The sequence below is a fragment of the Tursiops truncatus genome, chromosome 5 (assembly GCF_011762595.2).
Source record: "Tursiops truncatus isolate mTurTru1 chromosome 5, mTurTru1.mat.Y, whole genome shotgun sequence".
Taxonomy (NCBI): Eukaryota; Metazoa; Chordata; class Mammalia; order Artiodactyla; family Delphinidae; genus Tursiops; species Tursiops truncatus.
In genome coordinates this window covers 36534820-36549706 of record NC_047038.1, presented here as the reverse complement: position 1 = coordinate 36549706, position 14887 = coordinate 36534820, and the positions used below count along the sequence as shown (strand labels likewise).

General features: G+C 42.8%; 1 protein-coding gene across 2 annotated transcripts in view; it reads left to right on the top strand.

Moving 5' to 3' along the window:
* The window catches only part of STK32B (serine/threonine kinase 32B), a 342731-nt gene that overhangs the window by 280681 nt on the left and 47163 nt on the right, over positions 1-14887 (top strand). Inside the window, exon 6 of one of the 2 annotated variants that reach the window (XM_019928051.3) lies at positions 8977-9066. The exons of the other annotated variant lie outside the window; for it this stretch is intronic. Within the exon in view, the coding sequence (XP_019783610.1) occupies positions 8977-9066 (90 nt within the window). The remainder of the gene's footprint in view (positions 1-8976; positions 9067-14887) is intronic. 2 annotated transcript variants of the gene reach the window in all.

Sequence of the window (14887 nt, the reverse complement as noted above, 5' to 3'; positions counted from 1 at the left end):
CCCACGCGGGTTTGGGGTTATTTCATTACAGGGGCTGAGAGGGGAGAAGGGAAGGGGGGGTGGCATGGTGGAGCAGGAATAGACACTTGTGCAATGTAGCTGCAGATGAAACAGATGAAAAGTCAGCAAAATTCAGGAAAGCTTTGGATGTTTTCTCCTGGAATATACAGGGAAGATGCAGGAATCAGTCTTCGAAGTAGGAGTCCCTGTTACTGGTAATACTGAGAAGATTCTCTGCATTGCCAGTTATACCGCAATGAGGGGACTGTGGATGGGACTTTAGCCCCGTGTAATCTCCATCATCCCATCCCCCAGTTCCATGACACAGGTAACTGGCACATCCTTAGTGTCTGCAGTTCCAAGCCCCCTCCACCCATATGCACAGGTAGGAGGTGCTCATTAAATGATTGCTAAGTGAATGAAGAAATGAGTGAGAATTTTTCCAAGTCACATGGATGTCAAGTACTTTTGTACTCGGAAAATAGCCCAAGTTACAGGTCCTCGTGGTGCCAATCCTGACACTGGCACCAGTGATTACAAAAACCGTGGAGAGGGTGGCTGAGTCCCATCAGCTGAGTCCAGCTGAAAAAGTGACGTTGCTACAGTTTTAAAAGTCAAAAATTGAAATGGAGTGTTGTCAACTCCTGTAAATACCATGATAGCCTTAAGAAGTAAAGAATGAAGAAAGGTGATAGGATTGCCTACCATATTTCCTTCATTCAGTCTTTTGTTTGGTCAGTCGATCAGCCAGTCAACAAACACTTGATAAGTACCTTTTCCAGGTCAGGCCAGTGCTAAGGTACTGGGGACATAGAAATGAATGAGGGAGGATTACTGGCCTCAAGGAGATGAACAAAGTGATGGATACAACATGGTGAATGCTAGCATGGGAATGACAATAGAGGGGACTGTGGAGGTATGGGTCGGGGTCCAGAGGAGAAGCCTAAACTAGTCAGTCTGCCATGGATTAAATGTGTCTCCACCAAAATTCATGTTGAAGCCTTAACTCCCAGTGTGATGGTACTTGGAGTTGAGGCCTTTAGGAAGTAATTGGGTTTGGAAGAAGTCATAGGGTTGGAGCCCCCATGATGGGATTCGTGCCCTATAAGGGGATGAAGGGACCAGAGCTCTCTCTCTCTCCACCATGTGAGGATACAGCAAGAAAGCTGTCATGTAAACTAGGAAGAAGACCTTCACCAAGAACCCTACCATGCTGGCACCCTGATCTTGGACTTCCGGCTTCCAGGACTGTGATGAATAAATGCTTGCTGTTCACACCACTCAGTCTGTGGTAATCTGTTTTAGCAGCCCAAGCCAACTAAGACACACACACCCCTCATGGTAGTGAGTCTCCTGTTAGTGGAAGCAAGCAAGCAAAGGTTAGATGTGCATCCAGCAGTAATATAACTCTCCAGCCAGGTTTTGAAGAATGAATGGAAATCTGCGAGGCAGAGGGGAGGAAAAAGCATTCCAAATGGTGTCAGAGTCTTGGAGGTGTGATGAATTTCCATGAGTTCAGAGAAAGGAGAGAAGCAGGGCTGGAGTTCAGGATTCATAAACAGGGCTGGGAGGATGATTATTGATTATTGATTCTCTCATTAAAACTTGTACTAACAAATCTCACACAGTATCCTGGGCTCCTTCTCTCCCTGAATTTTGAATGTTTTTAATTTACAGAAAACAAATAGCTGAAAAGTCAGTTCATATTTGCACATTTTGTAGTAAATTTCCATCCTCCTTAGAAGGAACTCGGAGACCTCATAAGGCACTAATTTTCACTTTCCCACATCTTGACTCAACTGTTAAAGGAGACACACCAGGAAGTTACAGCTCATCAACTCACACGGTACAGAAACCAGAAGTGGAATTCTGCTGTCTGGCGCTCCTGTTGGACGTGAATTCCCTGTAGACTGGTCGGCCTCAGAGCTGCCCCAGATCCTCCACCCCAGAGGGCCGGAAGGAAGTAAGGGCTGGGCTGTGAGACTCAGCTCTGAAGGGGGCAGCGTGGGGCGGAGGAAATGCCTGCCCCGGAAGAGGCTGGAGACAAACAGCTTCCCACGTATCAGCTGCTGACCGTGGATGAGTCACTGGTCTCTGGAGCTTCAGGCTACTCTTCTGTAAAAAACAGGGTAGCCATACCCCCCTGATAAGAGTACTTAAGGATTAAATGCGCTTCAGCACCAATTATGTACCAGTTATGCAACCCTAAACGACAGCAGCTTAAATAGATGGGGGATACATTGTTTTTCTCCCTCTTTATCAGTTTCCCTGCTTTGACTATTGCCCCTACAATCCATACACAAGCCAAAGTGATTCTAAAGTGAGTTGGATTGTATCTCTCTTTCTCAAAACCCTCTCACTTGGAGTAAAAGCCATCTGAGCCCCTTTCCCACTTTCTCTCTCTGGCCCCCTCGCTGGTCCCTTGCAGGGCCTTTTTGCTGCCCATTCCCTCTGCCATCACACTCCTCCCCCAGAAGTCCAATGGCTTGCTGCCTCTCTTCTTTGGGTCTTTGCTCAAAGGTCACATTCTCAGTCCCTATCTACCCTGTTTAATGCTTACAACTACCCTACAAGGTACTTATTAGTATTAGAAGAATCAGAGGCTTATAGAGTGGAATAACCTGCCCAAATCTCATGGTAAGTGTCTGCATCAATTAGGACACCAGCAGTGTGTGGCAAAGAACAGGGAGCCCAACTCAAAGAGTCCTAAACAATAAAGGGGTTTTTTTAGCTTGTATAACTGAAGCCCAGTGGAATGTGGCTTCAGGCAGGGTTCGCTCAGGCTTTGGCACCATTTCTCTGCCACCCTTGCAGCTCTGCCTTCTCCAAGGATAGGCTTCATCTTTAGCTTGTCTTTCTTTGTGGAAGCCAATGGCTTCTACAGTTCCTGGGGGGTCAGGGGGGTGGTTATATCCCCACATCACACTGGCCAAAGACAGAGAATATCTCTTTAGGTAGCTCCTGAAAAAAAAGAAAGAAAACTCTTCATTTCCTGAATCCCTAGAAAATCATCTCCCCAGTTTTCATTGGCCCCAATTGGTTCATATGCCCAACCCTGAGCCAACTGTTAGAGCCAAAGGGTGAGGTTAGCCTGGCTGGCTGCAGCTGGAGCCACATGCCCCATTCCACAGCCAGATGTGCAGGGATGAGTAATTGCTGAGATAAGGGGATGTGAGTGGCCACAAACAGCAGATGGCCCACACAGGAGCACAGCTGTTTGTTCTTGAGCAATCTGACTCTAAAGACTGTGTTCTTAACCACAGTGCTCTAAGCCCTTCAACCAGGGAAAGGACACCATCATTGTATGCAGGTGATGTGCTTCTATGCCTAGAAACACCAAAAGGCTCACTAGAAAAATTATCAAAATTAATAGCGGGTTGTGAAATTTAAGAGAGACATAATTGCTTTTCAAAGACTCACAAAAATTTAACGAAACAGAAGTAGTTTTCTCTTTGGTAAAAGTCTAATCTCTCCTCCATTGACATTTACTGTGACCCAAGCTGCTTCTACTTTGTTGCTCCTCATCTGTGTGGCCCAGAATAACCCCCCAAGTCCACATAACAGGTGACAGAATTGGGGGGTAGTGGAGGGAAGGAGGGAATTCTCATTCCCTTTAAGGAACTATCCTGAAAGTTGCAAATATCATTCTGTTCATATCCCATTGGTCAGAACCTTGTCACATGACCACAGCCAGCTGCAAGGGAGTCTGGGAAATATAGTCTTTAACTGGGTGAGCATGAACTCAGTTAAAAATTCTGTTACTACCTAGAAGGGGAGATGGGGTATTGGCAGATAATATCTTATACTATGGATGATTAATAGGAGATAAATAAGCAAAACTTAAGAGCTTTTTATTGTACTAAAAACAACTAAGTATAAAAAGAAAAGGAAAATATTTTCATTCAGAATAGTGACCAAAACTATATAATATCTAGGAATAAATTTATCCAGGGAGTTACAAGGTCTAAATGAAGAGAACACTAAACATACACTGAAGGAATAAAGCTGAATGAAAGACAGAGCATGACCTTGGGTGGATTACATGTCCACACTTGTCACATGAATGCATAACTTAGTGTAATTCCTATCAAAATCTTAATGGGAGTATCTCCTAATTCATCTCCAAAAATAAACATTTGAGAATAAATATTCTTTTCTATGTTTCCAAGAAAACAGGGAAAAGAAACAATCATGAGGGTGACCACTCTCATCTAATTTTACAATGGGCTACAAATCTATTGTAATGAAATGAGTATAGTTCTGGTCCAGCAATAAACAATAGGTCAGTACAACAGAAGAGAGAATCCATATGCAAATCCACATATATGTGTGACTTGATGTAAAATGAAGGTCACATTACAAGTTACTGGGAAAGGATGAAATTTTCAATAAATGTTGAAACAAATAGCTATCTATTTGGAAGAAATAAAATCAGAAACTATATCATACCATATAGAAAAATATAATCCATACGGTTGGGAGATTTAAATATTGATACAAAATATAAATTATATATATGTGTATTATAAGAAAATATTGAGGAATATGTAAAATCTTGGGGGTAGAATAGGTTTCTGGAAACTGGAAAAGTTATAAGAAAAATAATACTCAGAAACTATAAAAATAATATATTGTTTGAATTCTTTAAACTTTCATATGGAAGAGATACTATAAAGTCAAAAAAAAAAGCAATAATCTAGAAGAAGATATTTGCAGTAGATGGACCAGAGAAGAGGGTAAATGTATTGAATAATCAAGGAGCTCTGACTGAAAATTGACCAATATTCTAGATAGGCAGTTTGCAGGGATACTGGTCACATGAAAACTATGCAGCCGCATCAGCACTGAAATAACATTTCTCATCATCTGATAATAGCCAATAAGTAAAATTATTGATAACAGTGAGTGCTAGTAAAAGTGCAGAGAAATACACACTCATATTCTGTTTATAGTACCATAAATTGTAAGTTTTGGGAACATAAAATGCATACCCTTTAACTACACGCTTCCACTTCTGGGGATTTATCCAGTCAAAATAAAAGTAGCAATATGTAAAGATAAGTTCAAGAATACTACTGCTGCATATTTTATAAGAACAAGACAAACAATTAAGCAAACAAAACTGGAAACAACCTGTGTGCCATAATAGAATTGTTGAATAAAATATGGTATAACCATATATGGAATACTCTGCAAATACAGGTCCACAATTTATCTGAAATTATTGGAGCCAGATATGGTTTCATAACTCAGATATTTTCAGACTTAAATATATACTTGTATTAAATAATATATATCATAATAATATGAAAATAGTGTCTAACATAACATATAATAATATTTTAAAATATATGCTGTATATTATGTTATATACATAGTACTGTATACTATGTAGCAAGGCTTGGAGAGCATCTCGTAATCAAATATATAAATATTTCTGTAGCAAAACATGACTTTTCACCCTAAGTAGAATAAATAAAACTATGAAGGGCTTCCCTGGTGGCGCAGTGGTTAAGAATCTGCCTGCTGATGCAGGGGACACAGGTTCGAGCCCTCGTCCAGGAAGATCCCACATGCCGTGGAGCAACTAAGCCCATGCGCCACAACTACTGAGCCTGCACTCTAGATCCTGTGTGCCACAACTACTGAGCCCACCCGCTGCAACTACTGAAGCCCACGTGCCTAGAGCCCGTGCTCCACAACAAGAGAAGCCACCGCTCGCCACAACTAGAGAAAGCCCACGCACAGCAACGAAGACCCAACGCAGCAAAAATAAAATAAAATAAATAAATTTATTTTTAAAAATAAATTTTAAAAACTATGAAGAGGACTTCCAGGTCAGATTTTATCACTAAATGAATTACAAAACAACAAAACAAAACAAAACAATGGATTTCGAATGGAGGTAGGGACTGTGGATCTCATAGGTAGACCTACATATATTGATTTGGAAATATGTCCACAATACATGGTTAAATGCAAAAGTGACTCTTAGAATGACACGTGGAGTATTGAGCTCTTTATTGTAAGAACAAAGACAGAGTCCTAACGTATGTGGGTATATGTCTGCATAAGTGAAGGGAGAAATAATGGAGGAGCTGTATGAATCAGGGTGGTTATATGGCAGGGAAAGGAGAGATTCAAACACATGTTTGTATTCTGTGCTTTATTATAATGAGCTGGCTTTACTTTCATAATGCAAATATTAAAAAATTTTAAGAGGAGGAGAAATGGAAGAAAACCAAATAAAAACTATATTTGAAGATTCCAGAATTCCCTCCCAGCAGTGCTACTGTGCTTGGAACTGTTCAGGTGTGGGGTGCAGAAATGACTCAGACGTCCACCTACTTTCACATACCTCACAGTGGAAAACAGGACTGTGAATTTACTTGTTTGTTAGTATTAGAATTGAGGCAATAGAGGATGCAGGAGTGGACTGGCCCTAGCTGGAGAGGGGATTGCAGCCACGCCTTGGCATGCAGTACTGCTAAGAGTAAATGCTTATACGAAATTCCCTGCTTCATGTGTGTCAGTATGCTCTAACCATTTCATATGTATTAACTCCCTGACTTCTCCCAACAGCCCTCTGAGATGGATATTTTCTTATCATCATCCGCATTTTACAGATGAGAAAACCAAGGCTCAGGGAGATTATTTGCCCAAGGTCACACAGCTGGTCACAACAAAGCTGAGACCCAAACCAAGGCAGCCTGTCTCAGAGTCTGTCCACCCAACTACTCTGCAGATAGGACCATGGATAGCTGAATGGGACGGATGCTCATCCGAGCCCCAGAGGCTGGAGCAGACTGGATATGTTCTAGAGATGCTACCTGGGTGGGGACACTGTGTGTCTGGCCAGAAAGGGTTCCCAGCAAAGGCCTGGCTGGGTGACCTAAGCTTCCTCCACAAGCAGCTGAAGGGTACTACAGGTCATCCCTGAGTACCTCCTGCTGCATCTCACCCGGGGGCACCGGACAGAGCGCCTGGCAGAGCAGCTTAGTCACACATCGGTGCTGGCTGTTGAGCCTGAGATTTGGGATTTGCATGTGACACCACTGGTGCTTTTTCCGTCCACCGAGGCTGATCACATCAGGCACGCCTCTCCCATGAACCTCTCAGCAGGCCTCTTTGCACCTGCTCTAGTGGGGGGGTCTGTCCATCTCTTGGAGGTGCCCTCCAGGCTCTCCCAATGTCCCAGTTTTGTGTATGCCACCCACCTATGTATTTAAGCCCCACCATCCCAAACGCAGCTCTCTGATTTGGTGAAAATCCAACCATTTTCACAAAACGATGTGATGACAAACAGAAAGAAATGTGATTGCATTTATATCAGGTATTCAAGGGTCTCAGAGCTGGTTTTGTTATTTTATGTGTTTTTAAAATTCTGTAGTGCTTTACAGTTTTCAAAAGTTTCACACACGTGATTTCCTATAATCCCATAATAACCCTTTTTTTTATCCCCTACCCCTTCCCTCTCCCCGCTGGTGACCACTAGTTTATCCTCTACATCTGTGAGTCGGCTGCTTTTTTGTTTTGTTCACTAGCTTGTTGTATTTTTTAGGTCCCACATATTAGTGATATCATAACGTTTTTGTCTTCCTCTGTCTGACTTACTTCATTTAGCATAATGCCCTCCAAGTCCATCCATGTTGCTGCAAATGGCAAAATTTCATTCTTTTTTATGGCTGAGTACTATGCCATTGTATATCTACACCCATTGTACCTCTTCTCTACCCTTTCATCCATTGATGGACAGAGCTAGTTTTATTTTATGTTCCAAATCCCCAGAGAGCCAGTACTCACTATTTTGGATTTTCCTCCTCCTCACCTCTCACCCTCTTTCTGTCACTTTCTTTCTTTTCCCCTTTATCCCCACATCTCCTTGTCTCCTTCCTTTTCCGTCCCTCTTCCTTCCCTCTCAGGGTTCTTCAACACCCACGTCCCATCTGCTGTCGTTACTTTAGGCTGGATGGAAGGTGGTCTCAACCCCCAAGCCCCCTCCCTACTCAATTCATCAGGTACAGTACTAAGGCCCCCGCTGACCAGAGCAGACAGACAGCAGAACAAGGGTGTCTTCAGGGCATGAGAATCCTCTCTCCATGCACCCTCTCCCAACCCACTGTTTTCCTGAGAGAGGGAGTCTGGACTCTCCTGTCTCATTTATTTATCAGGAGCTTTCACTCTCTGGACCAGTGCTGCTAAACTTTAACCCATAAAAATTTCATCATGTCTTCAACATATTTGTTTATTTATAAATAATATGCATGTGCCACCAAAATTCACATTATAAAACCTGCGTATAAAATAGACTTTTTTTTCACCTCACATATTTATATATGTATATGTATCTATTTTTTGGAGGATGAGCATATTTGAGTTCTACTATCTTAGCAAATCTTAATTATACAATACTGTGTTATCAACTATAGTCACCATGTTTTGCATTATCCTCAAACCTTATTCTTCTTAGAGCTGAAGGTTTGTATCCTTTTACCAGCCTTTCCCTATTTCCCCCTCCCCCAACCCCTAGCAACCACTTTTCTACTCTCTGTTTCTACGAGTTTGACTTTTTTTTTTAGATTCCACATACAAGTGAGACCATGCAGTATTTGTCCTTCTCTGTCTGACTTCTCACTTAACATAATGCCCTCAAGATCCATCCTTATTGTCCCAAATGGCAGGATGTCCTTCTTTCTCAGGGCTGAATAAATTCCACTGTATACACATACCACACCTTGATCCATTTGACTGCTGATGGACACTTAGGTTGTTTCCATAGCTTGGCTACTGTAAATGATGCTGCCCAAAATAGGCACTTCTAAAGTATCAGTTAAAAATACTAATGTAAATAAAAGTTCTAATATTTTCTTCCTGCCCCACCCACCGCTTTGCAGACCACAACTTTAAATCAGACAAGGAAATAACCCAGCTGCCTGCAGCTCTTGCTAACTGTGGTCTCTGATTCTCTATCTCCAGGACATGTTCACATCACAGACTTCAACATAGCGACGGTCGTGAAAGGCACAGAAAAGGCTTCCTCCATGGCCGGGACCAAACCCTACATGGGTGAGTATTCCAGATCCCCGCAGGCCTCAGCATTCCTCTCCTGCTTCATCTCACCCCTCCCTCACCCACCTCCCATCCCCTCACCAGACCCCAAACCATGCCCAGTATGTGCCGTGCTCTGTCACACCTTTGGCCCTTACCTAAGCTGTCTCCCCTGCCAGGAAGACCATCTCCTCCTGTGTTTTCTAGAGAACTCCTACTCAGCCAGAAAGGTTGGCTCCAGCTTAGGGAAAAACAAACAAACAAGTAAACAACAAACTCTTCTTTTTCCTTAAAGTCCAGTAGTGTTGCCAGAATACGATTTTGGTGTTGGTCATTTTGGATCTATATTCTCAGGTACACAGTGCTCTTGCAATGTGGCTTCAGGTTGGTTTTTCTTTAGGACTTTTCATGGAAATGTCATTTTTTTTAGTACACATTCTTTTCCTTTACTTTTTCTTTGTTAAGGATGCCTATTGTCTGAATGTTGGGTCTTCTTTGTCAGTCTTCAATATTTGCCATTTTCAAATCTTTCTTATCTCTTTCGTCCTATGTTTAAATTTTTTCTCATTTTTTTTCTTTCTCTTTACTTTAAAGCATTCTCTGTTGTGTTTATTTGCTTTGTGTAGTTTCTAGTGAAGTATTTATTTCTGAAATAATTTCCCTTTGTTTCTATTTTTTTTCCTGAGTTCTTTTGCCAGATTTCTGAGTATTTAAATTATAATTTATGTGTTCTTTCATGTCTTGCATAATTTTTAAATGTCTATATTAGTTATTAATCCTTAATGTCTATATTAGTTGTCAATTGTTATATGACAAACCATGTCAAAACCTAGTGGCTTAGAACGGTAACAATTGTATTATCACAATTCTGCCACTTGATTTTTTTTAACATCTTTATTGGAGTATAATTGCTTTACAATGGTGTGTCAGCCTCTGCTTTATAACAAGGTGAATCAGTCACACATATACATATGTCCCCATATCTCTTCCCTCTTGCATCTCCCTCCCTCCCACCCTCCCTATCCCACCCCTCTAGGTGGTCACAAAGCACCGAGCTGATCTCCCTGTGCTTTGCGGCTGCCTCTCACTAGCTATCTATTTTACTTTTGGTAGTGTATATATGTCCATGCCACTCTCTCACTTTGTCCCAGCTTACCCTTCCCCCTCCCTGTATCTGCAAGTCCATTCTCTAGTAGATCTCCATCTTTATTCCCATCTTGCCCCTAGGTTCATCAGAACCATTTTTTTTTTAGATTCCATATATATGTGTTAGCATACAGTATTTGTTCTTCTCTTTCTGACTTACTTCACTCTGTATGACTGTCTCTAGGTCCATCCACCTCACTACAAATAACTCAGTTTCGTTCCTTTTTATCTGCCACTTGATTGAGTGGTTCTTCTGCTGGTTTTTGTTGTGGTCACTCATTCAGCTGCTGGGTCAGCCAGGACAGCTGAGATAAATGGGCCCCTCTCTCTGGGTGGTCTTTCATATCAAGGGGACTAGAGAGAGCTTGCTCACATGGTGGCAGCGGTTTCAAGAAGGAGAACCCAACTCCCACGTGCCTATCAAGGCTCTGCTTGCTTCACATTTCCTGATGTCCAACTGGACAAAGCAAGTCACATGATGAAGACCAGGGACCACATGGGAGGGAACTGCACTGGTCATGGATACCAGGCAGCCTGATTCATTGGGGAGCCATTTATGAAACAATCCACCACACTGTCTTTTCTGAGGTGCTTTCCTTGTACAATGTTGTTCTGCTCTTTATTCTCCTTTCTCTTATAACTTGACGTGGAATTTGACTTTGATACTTTTCTGTTGCTCATTTTCACGTAATATTAGTTTTCCTGAACCTTTATAAGATGGTGTGGCTCAGGGTAGCTTTTCTAACAGACTTGCCTCTTCTGTTGTTTAAGTGACATGTCACATCCCAAGGCAGCTTGCTACCTGGGATTTCCTTGCCCACTTCCACTTGCCCACTTCTATCTGGACCGCCTCTTTCTTTGGTCTGAGGGGCCCCCTTCCTGCTCAGTTTTGATTTCATTCCCAACAGTTTCTCCCTGGGATCTTTCCTAGATGGGAGCTCTGGCTGGATTGATTAAAGCGATTTTGTGTCCCAGACTCTCCAGCTCCTGCAAAACTTACCAAGGGCCCTTTTCACTCACCTGAGATGGGTCTGGACAAGTCCCTCCCAGTTTCATCTGCTATTCTCAGACTGGTCAGCTGTGCCTCCCAGTCAATGTCTGCTCACTATTTTGAAGTCCCCTGTGCTCTGGTCCATCATAGGCTGTGTTATTATTTTCTTTGTTTCCTTCTGTACAGAAATCACTGCCATGGAGGGCTTGTCACTGTTGCTGGTTTATTCCCACCTGCTTATAGTTTGGGGTCTGGGGGGACAACTTAGCTTTGTAGTAAATATTGCCCATGGTTTTTGGTTTAGCTATTTATCTGCTCTGCCATTGTTTATAGGTGGATTGTGGAGATTCAAAAACTATGTCATCGTCTCCCCAGAATGGACTCCTTGTGTCCTTCATCTTTAACTTACTAAATAGATTACATAAATGAAGTTTGGCAGTAAATAATGGTAAAAACAATACTTTTTAGTATTTACTATGTATGTGCCAGGCATTCCATCCATAACCTTATTTAATCCTCACAAACATGAAGTAGGTGCAATTATTTATTCCCATTTTAGAGTTGAGGAAATGGGCTGAGAGAGGTCGGGGGACGTACCCAAGTTGACCTTGGTGGTGAAAGCAGACCCAAGTCAGTGTGAACACCAGAGGGTATACAATGAGTGGGTCTGTCCATTTCACAGAATCCCCTTGGGATGCTGAATACAGACCTTAATAAGGCTTTCACTGTTGACGACCTTTCTGAAATCCCATTCCAGAAGGATCCAGAGCTGGGGCAGTTCTATCCAAGGAGGTCCCTGCTTTAAGATTCAACAGAGATCAGACATGGAGATGGAGAATGGCAGTGAAGGAGGGGATAAGGCTGCCTCCAGGCCTCCGAATCAAGCAGTAGAGGGGATTACAGTGATGATCACTGTGCAGGGAACACCGCAGGAGGAGCAGGTGTGGGGGACGGTGGGAAGGATGAATTTGAAAGTGAGGTCTGTAGGAACTTCAAGACATTCAGATGTACTTCAAGACATTCAGATGTACTCCAAGCAACTGGAGAGTGATGTGAACTCCATCTGTGCATGGGGAGTTACCGGCACGGAGATGCAGCAAAGCCACGGCAGTGACAGGATCCCCCAGGGAGGACACAGGAGCGAAGAACACCAATTCTAAGCCCAGGAGCATTTTGCCGGAAGGGGCAGGTAGAGGCCAGAGGAGTCATCATCTCCAGAGGGAGGATGGAGGAGAGAGGTGACATAAGAGAAGAATCTCCCAGTTGGAGCCACCTCTATAATCCTATAAATTAGTTCCCACTGCCTTGAGGCTATTTCCAAAAAGCAAATTGATCTCTAGGAAAGTAGATTCTGGACCACTGGAGAAATTCAAGACAAGGTTCTCCCAACCCTGACCTTTCTGCCCCTGCTTTGCCACTGTTCATAGCAGACTTTCCTGGGCTACCTCAGCCTCATGCCCTGGCTTCCCACTCATCTCTGACGCAGCTCTGTCCTGGCTCTCAGCCTCTGGGAAAGCAGACCAAGGTTGACCCAGAGGCCCCACTGTCAAAAAGGAGAAGAAAACCAACATGTATTTTGACCCTACCAGATGTTTGTCATTACATTTAATCCCCAGAAGATCCACATGAGAATTCTGCATCTCTTTCATTTTATATATGAATAACCTGAGGCCCATAGAGGTTAGCTAACCTGCCCAGAGTCACACAGCTAGCAAGTGATGGAGCCAGAATTTGAAGCCATGTCTATTTGGGTCCGAAGTCCATGCTTTTTAAAAAAATTTTTCTTGAAATAGAGTTGATTTACAGTCATTGGGTTAGTTTCAGGTATACAGCAAAGTGATTCATTTTATATATGTGTGTGTATATGTGTATGTATATATATATGTATAAATATATATATTCTTCTTTTACATTCTCTTCCATTATAGGTTATTACAAGATGTTGAGGAGAGTTCCCTGTGCTATATAATAGGTCCTTGTTGGTTATCTATTTTATATGTAGTAGCGTGTATATTTTAATCCCAAACTCCTAACTTATCCCTTCCCCCCGTCCCCTTTGGTAACCATAGTTTGTTTTCTATGTCTGTGAGTCTACTTCTGTTTTGTGAATAACTTCATTTGTATCATTTTTTTAGATTTCATGTATAAGTGATATCATGTGATATTTGTCTGGCTAACTTCACTCAGTATGACAATCTCTAGGTCCATCCATGTTGCTGCAAATGGCATTATTTCATTTGTTTTTATGGCTGAATAGTATTCCATCATGTATATGTACCACATCTTCTTTATCCATTCATCTGTTGATGGGCACTTACATTGCTTTTGAAGTCCACGCTTTTGCCACTGTACCAAGCTGCCTTTTTGACACTGAGTTCTTGTATCAGAAAGTCACATTTCTCAGACAAGAAAAAAGTGTATTGTCCCAGCTGTACCTAGGATTCAGGGCTTCTGGTGTCCTTCTAATTAAAGGAGCTTCAGTCCTGAATTAGTGAACAAATGCACAGGAGAGATTTTTATGGGATTTAGAGAGCACAGCTGATTTACCAAATGGATATATTTTCAGAGACTGTAGGGGTTGGCAGTGCCAAGCAGTGGGAGGTTGGTGGGGAAAATGGGGGTGAGAGGGAAACTCTCTCATTCAGGTCACATCCTGCAGTTCCCAGGGCTATAAATTCCTGCTATCAAGTGGCAGGTTTGTTGATTTCGTTCACTTGAGCTGTTCAGTTCAAAGGCCCAATAACAAGTTCCCAGAATGTTCCAAACATGGATTTAGGGAACGGGCTGATGAGTAAGCTCCCAAAGGTTGCTCACGAAGGATGATCCCAGAAGAAATATTTGCATAGTACTGAATTTCCATTCATTAAAAGAGCAGATGGAATTCACCAACAGAGAAAAAAAAAAAAACTCTCTGAAACGTGCCAAATTAGAAGTCAGAAATGTTCCAGCAGCCTCCCGGGGCTTCAGAGTTTATTCATCTGAGGTGAAATGAAGAGCTGTGTGTTCTTTCAGCAAATACAGTGTTTCAGAGGTGTGAGGCTCAGAGTTAGGCACTGGGGCACAGGGGTGAGTCATGCTCTCCGGGGCCAAAGGGGCTCAACATCTATGGGGCAGAGAGCTGTGCAGGCCTGGATTTAAGCAGGTCCCTGTCAAGATGGAGTCCCCAGAATAGGACCATCTGAGGAGTCAAAGTCTCAGGGTGTGCTCAGAGCTCACCTGCCAGGTGAGGATAAGGAAAGGTCATTTCAGTCCGAGCAAAGGCATAGAGGAGTGACGCAGCCTGGTGGGCTGGGAGACCCTAGCACTCCCATTTTTTTATAGCTTGTAGAACAAGAGGAGGTGAGAGGGAGAGACGAAACAAGCCAAAGTACCAGGGTCTTGAATGCCATGATAAGGGCCACGGAACCAGTGGAAAGGCCAATGCTGGAGACTCACGGGATTGGCCTCAGGGGTGGCCTTGGAGAAGAAAATGGGCAATCGGGCTTGCCAGAAATGGGCCTCGATGAAGTGTGGGCTTCAGCGTGGGGTGATTTGGGTGTCTTCCACTTAGAGGCTGGGTGAACTTAGGCAAATCCCATTAGCCAACGTAATACACTTAAACTGCCCAGCATGGTGAAGGTCAAACCGCGGGACCCGACAGCGTCCTCATCTGAGAAATGGGATTAATGGTTATGCAATCTGCCTTAGTAGATTGTTTGTGAG